Source organism: Sparus aurata, chromosome 17 (genome assembly GCF_900880675.1).
Source record: "Sparus aurata chromosome 17, fSpaAur1.1, whole genome shotgun sequence".
Taxonomy (NCBI): domain Eukaryota; kingdom Metazoa; phylum Chordata; class Actinopteri; order Spariformes; family Sparidae; genus Sparus; species Sparus aurata.
This window is the reverse complement of record NC_044203.1, coordinates 36,295,696-36,314,520: the sequence shown is the minus strand read 5'-3', so window position 1 is coordinate 36,314,520 and position 18,825 is coordinate 36,295,696. Positions and strand designations below refer to the sequence as shown.

At 42.7% G+C, this 18,825-nt stretch overlaps 1 protein-coding gene and 1 non-coding gene across 2 annotated transcripts; both read right to left on the bottom strand.

The window, feature by feature from the left end:
• Positions 1-2,455: 2,455 nt before the first annotated feature.
• On the bottom strand, positions 2,456-10,175 carry cfap418 (cilia and flagella associated protein 418). The gene is made up of 6 exons (XM_030392734.1): positions 9,951-10,175; positions 9,120-9,222; positions 8,447-8,511; positions 7,733-7,798; positions 7,469-7,561; positions 2,456-3,340 (listed from the first exon to the last, which is right to left on the bottom strand). The coding sequence occupies exons 1-6, from the start codon at positions 10,094-10,096 to the stop codon at positions 3,181-3,183; spliced, it is 633 nt and encodes a 210-aa protein (XP_030248594.1). The 5' UTR covers positions 10,097-10,175; the 3' UTR covers positions 2,456-3,180.
• Positions 10,176-10,839: 664 nt separating this feature from the next.
• Positions 10,840-10,921, bottom strand: trnas-aga (transfer RNA serine (anticodon AGA)). The gene has a single exon. It is a non-coding gene; the product is annotated as a tRNA-Ser (tRNA).
• Between the last annotated feature and the right edge of the window lie 7,904 nt (positions 10,922-18,825).

The window sequence follows — 18,825 nt, the reverse complement described above, 5'->3', positions numbered from 1 at the left end:
AAATCCTACTGATTCTACCTTTAACTTTAATAGTCTTTGAATTCTATTAATATGACGTGAGCTTCAGTTAGCTTTGACCACAAATGTCCTTCAGAGGGAGACTTTTTACTCTGATACTCTGAGTACATGTCAGAGCCTGTAATCTATTACTTTACTGGAGTAATCAAGCTGAATCAGTACTTCTACTTTACCAGAGTCTGTTTGTACACATGTATCTGAACTTCTCCTGGAGGAGAGGTTAAGTGGACTTTTGAATCTCTACTGGTCTGATGAGTTGATTATGTTCGTCTGCACTCGTCATCAGACTTTCCAGCTTTTGTGCACAGAGACTGAACTGAGCTCTGGTTGTAAACACACCAGCCAGTGAGTCAATAAACACATTCAACAAGTAATCGGACATGAATCACGAGCGCTCATCTCTGGCTGAGCCTCTCCAACAGAACGAACACAGCTTCAGATCAGCTGTCGCTGTGTTTGTTCCACACTCGCAGCAGGAAAGCCTGTTTTTACCTCTGAGCTGATAATTATCAGACGAGCCAGAACTCTCCCCGGCTGAGCGCCAAACGATCCCAGCAGGTTTAATCGCTCCTGCCAAAAACACGAGAACAGTCTGTGGACGTCTTCACTTCCTGTGGTGTTTTTTTTTTTATCACTACTTGTTATGATAATCCAAAAATCCAAAAGATCACAAAAACACAGCTGACATGTGAACATGGTGGCTGCTCAGGCCTGTGAGAGCTGACCAATCAGAGCAGACTGAGCGTTTAGGGGAGTCGGGGGGCTTAAAGAGGCAGTTCACCCAAAAATATAAATCCAGTCCTCCTCTCCTCCTCCCGATGATATAAAGTCCTCCTCTCCTCCTGATGATATAAAGTCCTCCTCTCCTCCTGATGATATAAAGTCCTCCTCTCCTCCTGATGATATAAAGTCCTCCTCTCCTCCTGATGATATAAAGTCCTCCTCTTGTCCTGATGATATAAAGTCCTCCTCTCCTCCTCCTGATGATATAAAGTCCTCCTCTCCTCCTCCTGATGATATAAAGTCCTCCTCTCCTCCTCCTGATGATATAAAGTCCTCCTCTCCTCCTCCTGATGATATAAAGTCCTCCTCTCCTCCTCCTGATGATATAAAGTCCTCCTCTCCTCCTGATGATATAAAGTCCTCCTCTCCTCCTCCTGATGATATAAAGTCCTCCTCTCCTCCTCCTGATGATATAAAGTCCTCCTCTCCTCCTCCTGATGATATAAAGTCCTCCTCTCCTCCTCCTGATGATATAAAGTCCTCCTCTCCTCCTCCTGATGATATAAAGTCCTCCTCTCTCCTCCTGATGATATAAAGTCCTCCTCTCCTCCTCCTGATGATATAAGTCCTCCTCTCCTCCTCCTGATGATATAAAGTCCTCCTCTCCTCCTCCTGATGATATAAAGTCCTCCTCTCCTCCTGATGATATAAAGTCCTCCTCTCCTCCTCCTGATGATATAAAGTCCTCCTCTCCTCCTCCTGATGATATAAAGTCCTCCTCTCCTCCTCCTGATGATATAAAGTCCTCCTCTCCTCCTGATGATATAAAGTCCTCCTCTCCTCCTGATGATATAAAGTCCTCCTCTCCTCCTCCTGATGATATAAAGTCCTCCTCCTCCTCCTGATGATATAAAGTCCTCCTCTCCTCCTCCTGATGATATAAAGTCCTCCTCCTCCTCCTGATGATATAAAGTCCTCCTCTCCTCCTGATGATATAAAGTCCTCCTCTCCTCCTCCTGATGATATAAAGTCCTCCTCTCCTCCTCCTGATGATATACTCCTCCTGATGATATAAAGTCCTCCTCTCCTCCTGATGATATAAAGTCCTCCTCTCCTCCTGATGATATAAAGTCCTCCTCTCCTCCTCCTGATGATATAAAGTCCTCCTCTCCTCCTGATGATATAAAGTCCTCCTCTCCTCCTCCTGGTGATATAAAGTCTAAAGCTTGGTTTTGAGTTTAGCACAGTTTGAGCTTGTCGTATTAACAAATGTACATTGTATCCTATACAGATTTAAATGATTTGGTCAATACAAATATTAAATGATATATTCACACAACATGGCAGCAGTCTGTTTACACTGTACCGAACAATGTCAACCAACTTAGTGACAACAAAACAAACTTTTACAGCAAACGCTCTAGTAAGAAAAAAGCTAAGCAAGAAATATACACACGTCTAAATATGTAAAAGTATAAAAAGAATTTTAAAGAATAAGTTCACCAAAAAATGTAAAATGCAGTCATCATCTGTTCCCCCTGTGCTGATGGAAAGGTGGCTCATTCTTACATTTTAAAACCTTTAAGGTGAAATCTTGACTTTAGCTGCCAAACTAAACTAAACCGGTCAGAACGCTCGACGTCATCAGGAGTGAAAATCTTTTCATGTGTTGTCGGTTTGTGCAAAATAAAGAATAACACCAGATAGATCTGTACAGATTTTGATTCAGGAACAGTTTTATATGAGCATTAAAACGCCCTGTGAACTAAGACAGAATGTGACATTGTAAAATGATACGTACATTATCTCAGTAAGCAGCAGGATCAGCTGTTTCCCTCAAACCTTCAGTTCTGCTGCAGCAAGAAGATGAAAATCACCACAAAGTGATTTCCAGCTGTCTGGCTGCAGCTTTGACTCCTCGAGGTTTGTTTGTGATCGCAGATTGAAAACTAAACTGTGACTTCTAATAACAGAACATCGACTCAGAGGCAGTCCAGGTGACTAATGTCCAGTTCTACAGTTTCCTGATTGATGGTAATCAATAAAATATACTGTTATCATGAAAATATAATAAATAAAATAAAATCTGACCACAGATTAAATCATCATATGTGACTTTTAAAGTAGGAAAGAATGAACAGATGAACTCTGGAGGTTCAGCTTCAGAGTCCTCTCATGATGTTGTACCGAATAATTAAACATGTTCAACAGTTTAACACACGGTCATGATAACTTCAGGGTCTAAAAATAGCACAAGTGATTGAAGAAGATAATACAGATGTTGAAAATAACATCACGACTGTTCTGAACTGTTTCTCATGAACAATGGTTGAAAGCTGAAGGTTCATTATTTACAGACTGTCTGCAGACGGCTGAAGCTCAGCGGATGGAAGGATGTGAAGTTTCTCTGAGTGTCTGAGCAGCAGTGAGGAGTAAACATCAGTCCAGGTGTTTTCCACAGACCCATCTGAGCTGAGGTCGGTCCCTGAGGTCCGTCGGTTCTGCCGTGGAGAACCAGCTGCACTGGCAGGCGTACGCCCGTAAACCTCTCCTCTTCTTCAGCTTCGCTCTGAGCTTCTGCCGGTCCGGCATGTTGTTCCTACACAGGAGTGAAAAACAGACGAATCACTGAGGAGGCGACGTTAACGTCCTCGTCACCTGCAAATTAATTTCATACAGTCCAGATTTAATAAAAGGTCAATTAAATTAAATAGCTGCCAAACTGATTTACATTCCTATCAGCTCAACTGTGATTTGAATGCAGAACTAACGCTGAACATGCTCAGATGGAGAACATGGAGTGAAGCTGCAGCTGCTCAGGAAGACAACAAACCACAGCAGACCAAAAATAAATCAACATTTTACCAACTGTGAGGCAGAAGACAGAACGACAACGCAGTCTGAGTGCAGCAGCAACATCAACCTTAATTACAACTCAAACTGAAGCCATTTTTCATTGATAAGTGGTTTTCTTTAGGCTACACAGCTGTTCAGTCCCAATCCCTCGAGGTCATTTCACAGTGTGCTGTTACTTTCACTGTTAAACACAGCCGTCAGCTCTGCTGTTGACCTTTTGATTTCACCAAACGTTAACCACGATCCCTCCAGGTTTCTCTTCTGTTTAGTAGATTCTGCATCTCCTTCATGGTTGTCTTTGTTTGGTGCAGGACAATAACTGGACCTTTGTGAAACACAGGAACATCTCGTCTTCTGACATGTTGGCTGAAGAAACGAGAAGCTCCTCGCTGCATCAGTTAAAGTTAAATAACTTGTTTCCCTCTGCAATAATTATCCAGTGGAAGGCTCTGACCTATTTACTTAGTGAAACACAGGCGGTGACTTTGCAGTGTACTTTCAAAACAAACCTTTCTTTAACCTGAAAAACAATATTTTAATTCAAGTCATCACGTCGTCAACAATTACAGAGCAATTATAAATTCACTTACAACCTTTTATGAGCGCACAATGAACGTCACATTTTATATTAAATTACAGGCCAAAACACCTGCACTTTTATCACCATTAACACGCCTCGGTAAGCCTCTTAATTAAAGAAAATAAATAAATCATAAAACAAACGTGTGGGCGGCCTCAGTAGGGGATGTTCACTCTGTACTGAGGCGAACATGAAGAGCAGCGTGAAATAAAAAGAAAACAATCCGCCTGAGGAAGAAATGTTCAGAGAGCCGTGAAGGTGATGAGGAACATTAAACATTATATTCTTTAATGAACACATTCTGGATAAACTGATAAATATATGGAGAAAAATACCAAAACAATCGGTTAATAAAGGATGAGTGAAATTTAACTACAGCAGTGCCACTTTAGTTAACTGTGTTTTCCAGGATTTACTTTAAAGAACTGGACATTAAAACGTTCTGATCACAGTTAAATCAACGACGTATCTGCGGTGAGGCTGAGCGCAGGATTCCCTCATTCTGTTTTTATGAAACCTGTTCTCTGTCACAGTCAGCTGGTCGAGGCTCTGCTGCTGAAGGACTTTGTGCCTGAACGCTGACGATGAGACTTGAAGGACAAACTCGTCACTCGGAGCACTCAGAGCTTAACAACATCACACCGAAAGGAAACGGAAAACAAGGAAGAAAAAGTGCTGCTTGGTGCTGAAATGTCACAGAGACTGATACAAAATGCTTCCCAGACACAAATTGGAAGTTTCTGTCTTTTATTTTCTGTCTCTTTTTGTTTTTCATGATCCAGTGAACCACAGCTTCAAACAAATGCTCACGCCACATTACGCCTGCTGTCCACTGGATCCAGCTGTGTCGTGTTCTCGTGGTTCGACATGTCCTCAGCTCGCTCTGATGTGGTGGCAGATGCTTTGCGGTTGTGCTTGAAGCAGAGAAGTGTTTGTTGACTCTTCACTCCACAGCTTTTACACATTAAAGTGTGTTTACAGGTGCAGAGAGAACTACAGCGTACGTTAAGGATGTTTTTGGTTTGCTCAGATCTGCTGCTCATAAAGCAGAACAAACTGGTGCTGGACCTCCGAGATCATGTCAGGCTTTTATTGTAAAATATAATGAAAATCTGATAATAATCCCCCAGCTGCACTCCAAGGAATTTTTATTTTTACATTTGGCCCTTAAATCCTCATTTCTGTATTCTGAGCCTCAGTGATTCATTATTTTTCAGCGTGTCCCTCCAGAGGAACACCTGTTACAGCAGACAATCCACAGAAGCAAGTTCTGTGTCTGAAATAATTATAAGGACGGATTTTAAAGTGGTGCACTATCGAGCGAGACCGCTGCAGCTGGCAGCCGGAGAATAGGTAGCGATGTAATCTCTGCAGGAAACTGAGCACTGACAATGTAAAGTCCTCTCATTCTTTCTTCCAATAGAAGAACTGATTCAGCTTGTTTACTCCAGTAAAGTAATAGATTACAGGCTCTGACATGTACTCAGAGTATCAGAGTAAAAAGTCTCCCTCTGAAGGACATTTGTGCTCAAAGCTAACTGAAGCTCACGTCATATTAATAGAATTCAAAGACTATTAAAGTTAAAGGTAGAATCAGTAGGATTTGTCCCAGCTGTTCCTGAACGCACCACAAAGACAGTTGATTGTTGAGTCTCATTCCCAGGACGTCAAATAGACACATGTTGGGTTGGTAAAGCGTCCCGAGCAGCAACAAAGAGAGAAAATCAGAAACTCTCTGCAGATACGAGACACTAACACGCCTTTTCTCCACATTCCAGTCTCCCTCTCTGTCTGTTTACGCCTTCTTACGGCTTTTAAGTCTTTGTCTCGTCTCGCTGCGTCTGCCGTGCGTGATGTGCTCTGATTGGTCCACATCAGTCTGCTGATGCTGGGAAATAACAAGAATCCAGAATTCACCTCAGATGCATCAAACTAAAGTAACGAGGCTGTTCTGAAGCTGTGAGGAGGAGAAAGTTCACATGTTTGTTTTCACGTGTCGGGCGGGAAAGTCAAAAGCTCTTTGGTGAGAATTAAGTTCCTATTTGTTTGACCAAATCCACCAGACTGATGCAGAATCTGTAAATGTTCAACTTCATTCGAACTCGAAAGAAACTAAGTAAAATCCGAAACAACCATCTTGCTTTGTCATTCAAACAAATCACCACCTCTGGTTTGGTCACATGAACTCTTCACACTCGTCCTGTCGCTCCTCTCCTCGGGATTTTTTACACCTGACTCGGTGGATTAAGGTTTTTATCTGAACCACACAGTTGGGGATTTTTGGAACACAGAAAAAACTCATCAACATTTTGTTTTTCTGAGTTGAATTTTGTTTCTTTCGGGTTTGAATGAAATGTGTTTTAGAGAGACAAAATGATTGTCTCTGCAACAGAGTCTGGTTGATTGGCACGAGCTTCAGCAGCTGTTTTTTGGTTTAACAAAAATAATTTCACTCTTTAACAAAGAGGTCTGTCGCTGCAGGGATCCTTGTCAGACAATTTGAATAACAACCTAGCCTGTCAGTGACAAAAACAACCACTTTAGATGGATGCACTCAGATAATGTGCCCACAGGGTTCAAACTGCAGCCACGACACTGATCGAATACTGAATATTTCATAAACTGTTGTCCCCGCGAGTCATTTAGAAAGAAGTCCAGGTTGACATAAACCAGTAAGGTTACTCTTTAAATTGTAGTTTCATCCTCCTGCATTGGTCTGAAGAGAAAACCCTTAATTGCTGCACTTATTCTCTTGTTTAGATTTGTGGGTTCTGGTGGGTTCAGGTACCTAAAACAACAATGCCTCGGCTGGTTTTGTATTCCAGTCACGCTGGTCTGCAGATGCACAATTGTTCCCACTGGGATTTTAAAACGTTGACAACTCTTATGTGGTTTGTAGGAAATGTGGGAGAAAAATAAACAACAAGCGTTTCTAATCGAACCTGCAAGTTGTTGGGTTTTTTTTAACACGGCTTCATTACAAAACTTCTGACAAAACTCACTTCACTGTTTCAGGTATGTTAAATATTCAACTGTTAAATTGTGATTTTGTAACAGTCTGAGGAGTTTACTGTCGGTACACACTTTATTTAGATTTAGGATCTGTCAGTGTTCGGCTTCACAGCTCAATACTGCCACCTTCTGACCAAACCACAACACAGAACATCACAAAACCACCAGGAACATGTTTCATAAAGGGTTGGTGTTTTGTGTGGTGGAGGAGTAATGTACGTCTGGAGTTTCCTTTCTTTACATTTGTTTGTATATTTTCTGTATTATCTGCAGACTCACCTGAGGAACAGGTAATCACAAGAGTCCCACTCAAAGTCATCAAACATCAGCACCCGGAAGTCACAGGACGTGCACCTCAGCTGGTCACATGACCTGAAAAAAAACAAAAAAAAACATTTTTGCAAAAGTAATTATGCATCAGTATGTCATTACCTGAGGTCGGGTTAGTCACTGGAAAATAATCAGTGTTGGGGACGTGAATCATTATAAACCAAAAACAGGGAGACGTGACAGACGCTCGTGTTCGGATTGTTCTCTCCGCACCTCTTGGACGTGGCTGTTCCGACGCCATTTGTGACGGAGCTGCCGCCAACGAAAACAGGACAGCACCTGGACACAGAACAAACACAGCAGATCGTCTCTGAACATCATCAAAACCAGAATCAAATATTTAAGAGAATCAAAAAGAACCAACAGAACAACACAAATACTGGTTAGAAATATAAAATCTCGTCCTCTAGGGCTGCAATTAACGATGATTTTCATTCTGAATTAATCAGCCAATTAGCAAATCCTCATATTTAAGAAGCTGAAACCAGCAAATGTTTGACATTTTTGCTCAAAAAGTGACTGAAACAATAAGATGAGATCAGATGACATGCACCTTGACTGATCCCCCTTAGTGGAAATTAATTAATTAGTAGGAAGTGAAGTATAATAGAATAAAAATAAACTCAAATAAATAAGATAAAGTAGAAGAGAAATATACACTAGATATACACTATACACACATTTTCTTTTGATCAACCGATCGATTAATCTACTTTAGTTGAGTCTCTATAGTCTATTGTATTTTATGATGTTTACTCAAAACATTACCACAAGAAATGTCACAGACTCTTATTTTGTTGGGTCGTTAAGTATCCTTCAGACCCTGATGACCAAGACGGCTGCTGGACTTGGCTTGATTTTGCTGAACACAGACACAACAACACAACCTGTGTGATCTTTTAATTCAGAAAGAACTTGTTGATTTACTTTCTTCCTGCAGACTGAGAGGGAAGCTTCTTCTCCGCTGGTGCTCCTTTAGAAAATGGTTCAGTCTGAAATCAGGAGAAAGATCAGAGACGTCAGCACACGGTGAAACACTGTCTTCACAAGTTGTCATGATACCAGAATTTTTATCTTCTCATGTATAATTTCTTGTCTTTGTTCCTGTTTTTTATTAACAACTGGACACAAACCAACAAACTCGTAGTAATGTTCAGCCTCAGGTTGAAAATCTGACCGTAGATCTGTTTTTCTTTTTCTTTTAGTCGCTACGTGTACTTTCAATGCTGTCGACCGCAGGTGCTGTGTCGTTTTAAACATATGGCATCAACAAATGTACACCAGATAAATGTATTACTGTATAGTATTGTATGACTTCTGTTGGTCACTGTGCCATGGATTTAGTCACATTTACAAATCCAGCTGTCTGTGGTTCTAATTAGTTGCTCATGGTTCTGGTAAAGACTTGACAAAGCAGCTGCATGATAATAAAGATTAAAGCTAGAAAAAGTAAGTAAACAAATTTTCTCCTGTGCTGTGCAAAAGTATTACTTGGACTTACTGGTAGTTTCTAGTTCAAAGATGAATCTACTACATTAAGTTATTTCTAACCCACTCTATTTACTTTGACGTAACTTGGTTTGTTTGAATACACGTTCACCTTTAGTGGAGGGGATTCACTGTAGTCTTCCTCCAGTAATTCCTCCAGAAGGGCGTCGATATCCTCAGAGACGCTGCTTATCGGCTGTTCCGGTTTGGTAGCACTAAATTAAAAGACAAAATCAGGGATGAGCTTGTGCACAGCCAGATAGGTGACAAATACTGATAATTAAACCTCTGTGTTTATGATTTGTTAATATTTTAGGCAGGTATAAACGTTGGAAACCCAGGAGGAGTTTACAATTCTCAGTTCAAACCTCACATGTGCTTGATATTTACCAAGCTGGTTCCTCATTTTTTTTAGCTTTTAGTTTAAAACATGTTTAGGGTGCCTATCTATTCGTCTATCCTATACGGTGGGTGAAAGGTGGATTTTTGTTCTGATTTTATTGTTTCTTATCTTTCTTTATTGTTTTTTAATTATTTTTATTGATTTTAAGTCCTGGTTTTAATCATAATTATCCAGATAACAGAGATAAAAAGCTAAAACTTAGTATAAACTAATTCACATAATATAACAATCTAAATATGATACCTAGGACAGGTGGACGGATTTTATAATACAGTAAAATGAGTGAGAACAGGTGTATCAGTAGCAGCTACAATAACCAAATAGCTAGTTTGACATGAATATCTCTAGTTTAAGCTAATTTAACTGACATTCTGGGTCTTTACCTGTCTTTTAGCATACTGAGCTAACATTTAAGCCATTTAGGGCTCACAGCTAATTAGACGTAATCAACACAGAGACGCCTGGAAAACCACATTACACGTCCCGCTGTTAAGCTTCAGACGTTAGCTGAAACGAGCTAGCCAGACTAGCATCGCTTACCTGTGTTTCTTCTGTCCTTCGCTGCCTTTCCCGCGTCTTCCAGCCGCACTCGAGCTCACGCGAGCCGCAGATGTGACAGAAACGTTGCTGCAAAACTTTTTTTCAACTTCATCCAGCAGCTCGTCCAGGTCGTCCTCGCCATCCATGTTCGTGTGTCTGCCCTGCTAGCTAGCTTTGGAGGCTAACAGCAAAGCTCAGCGGGAGCGTTCGTCGTTGCTTAGTAACGGGAAACCGGAGCGGAAATGGAGCGACACCGCCTTCAAAATAAATCTCGAAAGATTAATGTAGCGAATTTCCTCCAACTTTCTCACGAGTTTGACCATCGATTTAGCTGAATAACAATTTATTGATGCATTAATTACAATAGAAATACAGTTTAGTCTTAATATAAAATGTTTGGACTCGACAACTGGTTAAAAAGTAAAGTTTTGAGGTACCTGTACTTCACGTCAGAATTTTCATTGTGTGCCACTTTGTACTCGTTCAATTCTGAGGCGAATTTATATATATTTCTTTATTCCATTACACGTAATTGACAGAATAGATTCTCACAACATATAAACAGATTATCTATAGTTTACTCCACTACTAAGTAAATAAATACCTTAACTTACTTGTTCTCTTTACAGATTCAAACTATATTCAACAAATAATATTAACATATCAATAAAACCGAAAGGGGTCAGTACACAACTTAGCCGCTACTTACTAAAAATCTTATTTTGAAGGTGTGACAGGAAGTAGTATTTTTTCCGTATTACGTTATACTTTGCATGAGCAACATGGTTGATGACAACCCAAAGCAAACATTATAGACTTTGATCCAAGACTTGGATAAAGAGGATAGTAATGCAAAGACTTTATCATAATGTAATTTATTGCAAAACGTCGTTGTCGGCAGGATTCGAACCTGCGCGGGGAGACCCCAATGGATTTCTAGTCCATCGCCTTAACCACTCGGCCACGACAACGGGATAGCATTTCCAGGGGCCCATGTAAGGTTTTCAAAATAAAACTGTATTGAAGGACGTACAATTTATGTTTTACATTATATATAACCTGTTAACTGTCTCGTTGCCAAGTTAAGAGATATTGATATGTCTTGTACCTTTTGCAAACAAAGTATTAAAAACAATCTCACCTTTTTTTGTTGATCTTGGAAATTCTGAGACCAAGTGTCTCTTATTTTGGAACTTACTAACTTTGACCTAACCTTAACTATATTGTTACTATTATAGTCCGGACAATAGCAATCTTGAGTATGTGATCAACTTCATCACACCATATGCAAAATTCTTTATTCAAGAACAGAATTTTTCATGATCGCTTCCCAAATGTTCAGTTTTTCTTTTAGGGCTAAACTCACCACATAAATCTATTAGGTTAATAAAAATGTAGGTATCATTTTGGCAATTTTATCCTTTTTTTCCTTTTCTGCTTCGGACATGAGAAAAACTGCCTGAGTTTTAGTTTAATATAGTTACACATTTTCTCAATCAGCCATGTGTGAAACTCTGTAACGAAGCAGGAACAAAACACATCGCTCATGTTTATTTTTTTTCATTTATTTTCATTTAGCGTCTTCACACATCCCTTCACCAAAGTGTGTTACATGACTCAAATCAATTCACTGAATTCATGTACAGATTCACTTTATCCATACAATCATGTTTGATTAGCCATAATCTCAGCCATATAAAGAAAATAAGATCACAAGACTGCTCTTTTGTACCTTGATTTTACAACAACAAAACATTTGGTATGCCAAACAAATATATCTAAACATATGGAAACCCATTTCTCCCAGTAAGAAAAAGATATATATGAAAACTTAACCTTGATCCTTGTTCAATGATTTCATGTACAAATTGACTTTATCCAAACAATCATGTTTGATTAGCCATAATCTCAGCCATATAAAGAAAATAAGATCACAAGACTGCTCTTTTGTACCTTGATTTTCACAAAAACAAAACATTTGGTATGCCAAACAAATACATCTAAACATATGGTAACCCATTTCTCCCAGTAAGAAAAAGATATATATGAAAACTTAACCTTGATCCTTGTTCAATGATTTCATGTACAAATTGACTTTATCCAAACAATCATGTTTGATTAGCCATAATCTCAGCCATATAAAGAAAATAAGATCACAAGACTGCTCTTTTGTACCTTGATTTTTACAAAAACAAAACATTTGGTATGCCAAACAAATACATCTAAACATATGGAAACCCATTTCTCCCCGTCAAAGAAAAAGATATATATGAAAACTTAACCTTGATCCTTTTTCAATGATTTCATGTACCAACTGACTTTATCCAAACAATCATGTTTGATTAGCCATAAGCTCAGCTAGGTAAAGACAGTAATATCCAAAGGCTGCTCATAAGCAACTTGATTTGTATAACAAGAACAAGAACAAAACATCTGACCTGCCAAGCAAAAAAAAGTAAATGCAAAGACTTCTTTAGTGGTGAGAATCATATGGAAACCGATTATTAGCCATAAAAGAAATAAAAAACATTAAGATGAAAATTTAGCCTTGAGTCTTGTTCAGTGATTTTATCTATTTCATCTATGTGCAGTAAAGCAACAGCAATAGGCTAGACTTTACAGATCTCAGCATTGTCTCCATTATCCCAGTAAAACCAAATTGCAGCACGGAGAGGTTCGATGAATGTGGTCTGGACTCTGTGGAGGAGAGTCATGGTGTGAGTGACGCTGTAGAAGGACAGAATACCTGCACTGGGATCCAGGAACAGTCCAACTCTGGAGGACTGTGGGCCGGAGACGCTGGTTTTTTGGCCATTGTGCAGGAACTCGTAACCACTTGGTGTACAAAACAAAGCCCAAGACTTGGGACCGTATCCAAGTGAATTTTCATCTGCTCGCGTTCTGCCGATGGTGTCATATGCAACTCCAATGTGAACTTTTCCATGCAGCTCCACCTCCCAGTAACAGGGTGTAGTCAGGATCTCATTACTCAGGGCCATACACCACCAGGCGAATCGGTTTGGGTGTTTAGCATAATTCTGACAACTTCCTGTTTTTGTCGCTTTTCTGTTCCCCTCAGATAGCACCATATAATTGCGTGCTGTGTTTGGATCCAGTGTGATTTCACGGGAATATCTGAGGAAGTCTGCTCTGGACGTGGAATCACCCACTCCAGTGACCCCAGCAACTCTAGGTCCCCTTGACACAGCTGATGTCTCACCTTGATTACAGATCTCAGCATTGTCTCCATTATCCCAGTAAAACCAAAGTGCAGCACGGAGAGGTTCGGTGAATGTGGTCTGGACTCTGTGGAGGAGAGTCATGGTGTGAGTGACGCTGTAGAAGGACAGAATACCTGCACTGGGATCCAGGAACAGTCCAACTCTGGACGACTGTGGGCCAGAGACGCTGGTTTTTTGGCCATTGTGCAGGAACTCGTAACCACTTGGTGTACAAAACAAAGCCCAAGACTTGGGACCGTATCCAAGTGAATTTTCATCTGCACGCGTTCTGCCGATGGTGTCGTATGCAACTCCAATGTGAACTTTTCCATGCCGCTCCACCTCCCAGTAACAGGGTGTAGTCAGAATCTCATTACTCAGGGCCATACACCACCAGGCAAATCTGTTTGGGTGTTCAGCATAATTCTGACAACTTCCTGTTTTTGTTGCTTTTCTGCTCCCCTCAGATAGCACCACATAATTGCTTGCCGTGTTTGGATCCAGTGTGATTTCACGGGAATATCTGAGGAAGTCTTCTCTGGACGTGGAATCACCCACTCCAGTGACCCCAGCAACTCCAGGTCCTCCTGACACAGCTGATGTCTCACCTATATTACAGATCTCAGCATTGTCTCCATTATCCCAGTAAAACCAAAGTGCAGCACGGAGAGGTTCGGTGAATGTGGTCTGGACTCTGTGGAGGAGTGTCATGGTGTGAGTGACGCTGTAGAATGACAGAATACCTGCACTGGGATCCAGGAATAGTCCAACTCTGGAGGACTGTGGGCCGGAGACGCTGGTTTTTTGGCCATTGTGCAGGAACTCGTAACCACTTGGTGTACAAAACAAAGCCCAAGACTTGGGACCGTATCCAAGTGAATTTTCATCTGCTCGCGTTCTGCCGATGGTGTCATATGCAACTCCAATGTGAACTTTTCCATGCAGCTCCACCTCCCAGTAACAGGGTGTAGTCAGAATCTCATTACTCAGGGCCATACACCACCAGGCGAATCGGTTTGGGTGTTCAGCATAATTCTGACAACTTCCTGTTTTTGTCGCTTTTCTGTTCCCCTCAGATAGCACCATATAATTGCGTGCTGTGTTTGGATCCAGTGTGATTTCACGGGAATATCTGAGGAAGTCTTCTCTGGACGTGGAATCACCCACTCCAGTGACCCCAGCAACTCCAGGTCCTCCTGACACAGCTGATGTCTCACCTATATTACAGATCTCAGCATTGTCTCCATTATCCCAGTAAAACCAAAGTGCAGCACGGAGAGGTTCGGTGAATGTGGTCTGGACTCTGTGGAGGAGTGTCATGGTGTGAGTGACGCTGTAGAAGGACAGAATACCTGCACTGGGATCCAGGAATAGTCCAACTCTGGAGGACTGTGGGCCGGAGACGCTGGTTTTTCGGCCATTGTGCAGGAACTCGTAACCACTTGGTGTACAAAACAAAGCCCAAGACTTGGGACCGTATCCAAGTGAATTTTCATCTGCTCGCGTTCTGCCGATGGTGTCATATGCAACTCCAATGTGAACTTTTCCATGCAGCTCCACCTCCCAGTAACAGGGTGTAGTCAGAATCTCATTACTCAGGGCCATACACCACCAGGCGAATCGGTTTGGGTGTTCAGCATAATTCTGACAACTTCCTGTTTTTGTCGCTTTTCTGTTCCCCTCAGATAGCACCATATAATTGCGTGCTGTGTTTGGATCCAGTGTGATTTCACGGGAATATCTGAGGAAGTCTGCTCTGGACGTGGAATCACCCACTCCAGTGACCCCAGCAACTCTAGGTCCCCTTGACACAGCTGATGTCTCACCTTGATTACAGATCTCAGCATTGTCTCCATTATCCCAGTAAAACCAAAGTGCAGCACGGAGAGGTTCGGTGAATGTGGTCTGGACTCTGTGGAGGAGAGTCATGGTGTGAGTGACGCTGTAGAAGGACAGAATACCTGCACTGGGATCCAGGAACAGTCCAACTCTGGACGACTGTGGGCCGGAGACGCTGGTTTTTTGGCCATTGTGCAGGAACTCGTAACCACTTGGTGTACAAAACAAAGCCCAAGACTTGGGACCGTATCCAAGTGAATTTTCATCTGCACGCGTTCTGCCGATGGTGTCGTATGCAACTCCAATGTGAACTTTTCCATGCCGCTCCACCTCCCAGTAACAGGGTGTAGTCAGAATCTCATTACTCAGGGCCATACACCACCAGGCAAATCTGTTTGGGTGTTCAGCATAATTCTGACAACTTCCTGTTTTTGTTGCTTTTCTGCTCCCCTCAGATAGCACCACATAATTGCTTGCCGTGTTTGGATCCAGTGTGATTTCACGGGAATATCTGAGGAAGTCTTCTCTGGACGTGGAATCACCCACTCCAGTGACCCCAGCAACTCCAGGTCCTCCTGACACAGCTGATGTCTCACCTATATTACAGATCTCAGCATTGTCTCCATTATCCCAGTAAAACCAAAGTGCAGCACGGAGAGGTTCGGTGAATGTGGTCTGGACTCTGTGGAGGAGTGTCATGGTGTGAGTGACGCTGTAGAAGGACAGAATACCTGCACTGGGATCCAGGAATAGTCCAACTCTGGAGGACTGTGGGCCGGAGACGCTGGTTTTTTGGCCATTGTGCAGGAACTCGTAACCACTTGGTGTACAAAACAAAGCCCAAGACTTGGGACCGTATCCAAGTGAATTTTCATCTGCTCGCGTTCTGCCAATGGTGTCATATGCAACTCCAATGTGAACTTTTCCATGCAGCTCCACCTCCCAGTAACAGGGTGTAGTCAGAATCTCATTACTCAGGGCCATACACCACCAGGCGAATCGGTTTGGGTGTTCAGCATAATTCTGACAACTTCCTGTTTTTGTCGCTTTTCTGTTCCCCTCAGATAGCACCATATAATTGCGTGCTGTGTTTGGATCCAGTGTGATTTCACGGGAATATCTGAGGAAGTCTGCTCTGGACGTGGAATCACCCACTCCAGTGACCCCAGCAACTCCAGGTCCCCTTGACACAGCTGATGTCTCACCTTGATTACAGATCTCAGCATTGTCTCCATTATCCCAGTAAAACCAAAGTGCAGCACGGAGAGGTTCGGTGAATGTGGTCTGGACTCTGTGGAGGAGTGTCATGGTGTGAGTGACGCTGTAGAATGACAGAATACCTGCACTGGGATCCAGGAATAGTCCAACTCTGGAGGACTGTGGGCCGGAGACGCTGGTTTTTTGGCCATTGTGCAGGAACTCGTAACCACTTGGTGTACAAAACAAAGCCCAAGACTTGGGACCGTATCCAAGTGAATTTTCATCTGCTCGCGTTCTGCCGATGGTGTCATATGCGACTCCAATGTGAACTTTTCCATGCAGCTCCACCTCCCAGTAACAGGGTGTAGTCAGAATCTCATTACTCAGGGCCATACACCACCAGGCGAATCGGTTTGGGTGTTCAGCATAATTCTGACAACTTCCTGTTTTTGTCGCTTTTCTGTTCCCCTCAGATAGCACCATATAATTGCGTGCTGTGTTTGGATCCAGTGTGATTTCACGGGAATATCTGAGGAAGTCTTCTCTGGACGTGGAATCACCCACTCCAGTGACCCCAGCAACTCCAGGTCCTCCTGACACAGCTGATGTCTCACCTATATTACAGATCTCAGCATTGTCTCCATTATCCCAGTAAAACCAAAGTGCAGCACGGAGAGGTTCGGTGAATGTGGTCTGGACTCTGTGGAGGAGTGTCATGGTGTGAGTGACGCTGTAGAAGGACAGAATACCTGCACTGGGATCCAGGAATAGTCCAACTCTGGAGGACTGTGGGCCGGAGACGCTGGTTTTTCGGCCATTGTGCAGGAACTCGTAACCACTTGGTGTACAAAACAAAGCCCAAGACTTGGGACCGTATCCAAGTGAATTTTCATCTGCTCGCGTTCTGCCGATGGTGTCATATGCAACTCCAATGTGAACTTTTCCATGCAGCTCCACCTCCCAGTAACAGGGTGTAGTCAGAATCTCATTACTCAGGGCCATACACCACCAGGCGAATCGGTTTGGGTGTTCAGCATAATTCTGACAACTTCCTGTTTTTGTCGCTTTTCTGTTCCCCTCAGATAGCACCATATAATTGCGTGCTGTGTTTGGATCCAGTGTGATTTCACGGGAATATCTGAGGAAGTCTGCTCTGGACGTGGAATCACCCACTCCAGTGACCCCAGCAACTCCAGGTCCCCTTGACACAGCTGATGTCTCACCTTGATTACAGATCTCAGCATTGTCTCCATTATCCCAGTAAAACCAAAGTGCAGCACGGAGAGGTTCGGTGAATGTGGTCTGGACTCTGTGGAGGAGAGTCATGGTGTGAGTGACGCTGTAGAAGGACAGAATACCTGCACTGGGATCCAGGAACAGTCCAACTCTGGAGGACTGTGGGCCGGAGACGCTGGTTTTTTGGCCATTGTGCAGGAACTCGTAACCACTTGGTGTACAAAACAAAGCCCAAGACTTGGGACCGTATCCAAGTGAATTTTCATCTGCACGCGTTCTGCCGATGGTGTCGTATGCAACTCCAATGTGAACTTTTCCATGCCGCTCCACCTCCCAGTAACAGGGTGTAGTCAGAATCTCATTACTCAGGGCCATACACCACCAGGCAAATCTGTTTGGGTGTTCAGCATAATTCTGACAACTTCCTGTTTTTGTTGCTTTTCTGCTCCCCTCAGATAGCACCACATAATTGCTTGCCGTGTTTGGATCCAGTGTGATTTCACGGGAATATCTGAGGAAGTCTTCTCTGGACGTGGAATCACCCACTCCAGTGACCCCAGCAACTCCAGGTCCTCCTGACACAGCTGATGTCTCACCTATATTACAGATCTCAGCATTGTCTCCATTATCCCAGTAAAACCAAAGTGCAGCACGGAGAGGTTCGGTGAATGTGGTCTGGACTCTGTGGAGGAGTGTCATGGTGTGAGTGACGCTGTAGAAGGACAGAATACCTGCACTGGGATCCAGGAATAGTCCAACTCTGGAGGACTGTGGGCCGGAGACGCTGGTTTTTTGGCCATTGTGCAGGAACTCGTAACCACTTGGTGTACAAAACAAAGCCCAAGACTTGGGACCGTATCCAAGTGAATTTTCATCTGCACCCGTTCTACCGATGGTGTCATATGCAACTCCAATGTGAACTTTTCCATGCCGCTCCACCTCCCAGTAACAGGGTGTAGTCAGAATCTCATTACTCAGGGCCATACACCACCAGGCAAATCTGTTTGGGTGTTCAGCATAATTCTGACAACTTCCTGTTTTTGTTGCTTTTCTGCTCCCCTCAGATAGCACCACATAATTGCTTGCCGTGTTTGGATCCAGTGTGATTTCACGGGAATATCTGAGGAAGTCTTCTCTGGACGTGGAATCACCCACTCCAGTGACCCCAGCAACTCCAGGTCCTCCTGACACAGCTGATGTCTCACCTATATTACAGATCTCAGCATTGTCTCCATTATCCCAGTAAAACCAAAGTGCAGCACGGAGAGGTTCGGTGAATGTGGTCTGGACTCTGTGGAGGAGTGTCATGGTGTGAGTGACGCTGTAGAAGGACAGAATACCTGCACTGGGATCCAGGAATAGTCCAACTCTGGAGGACT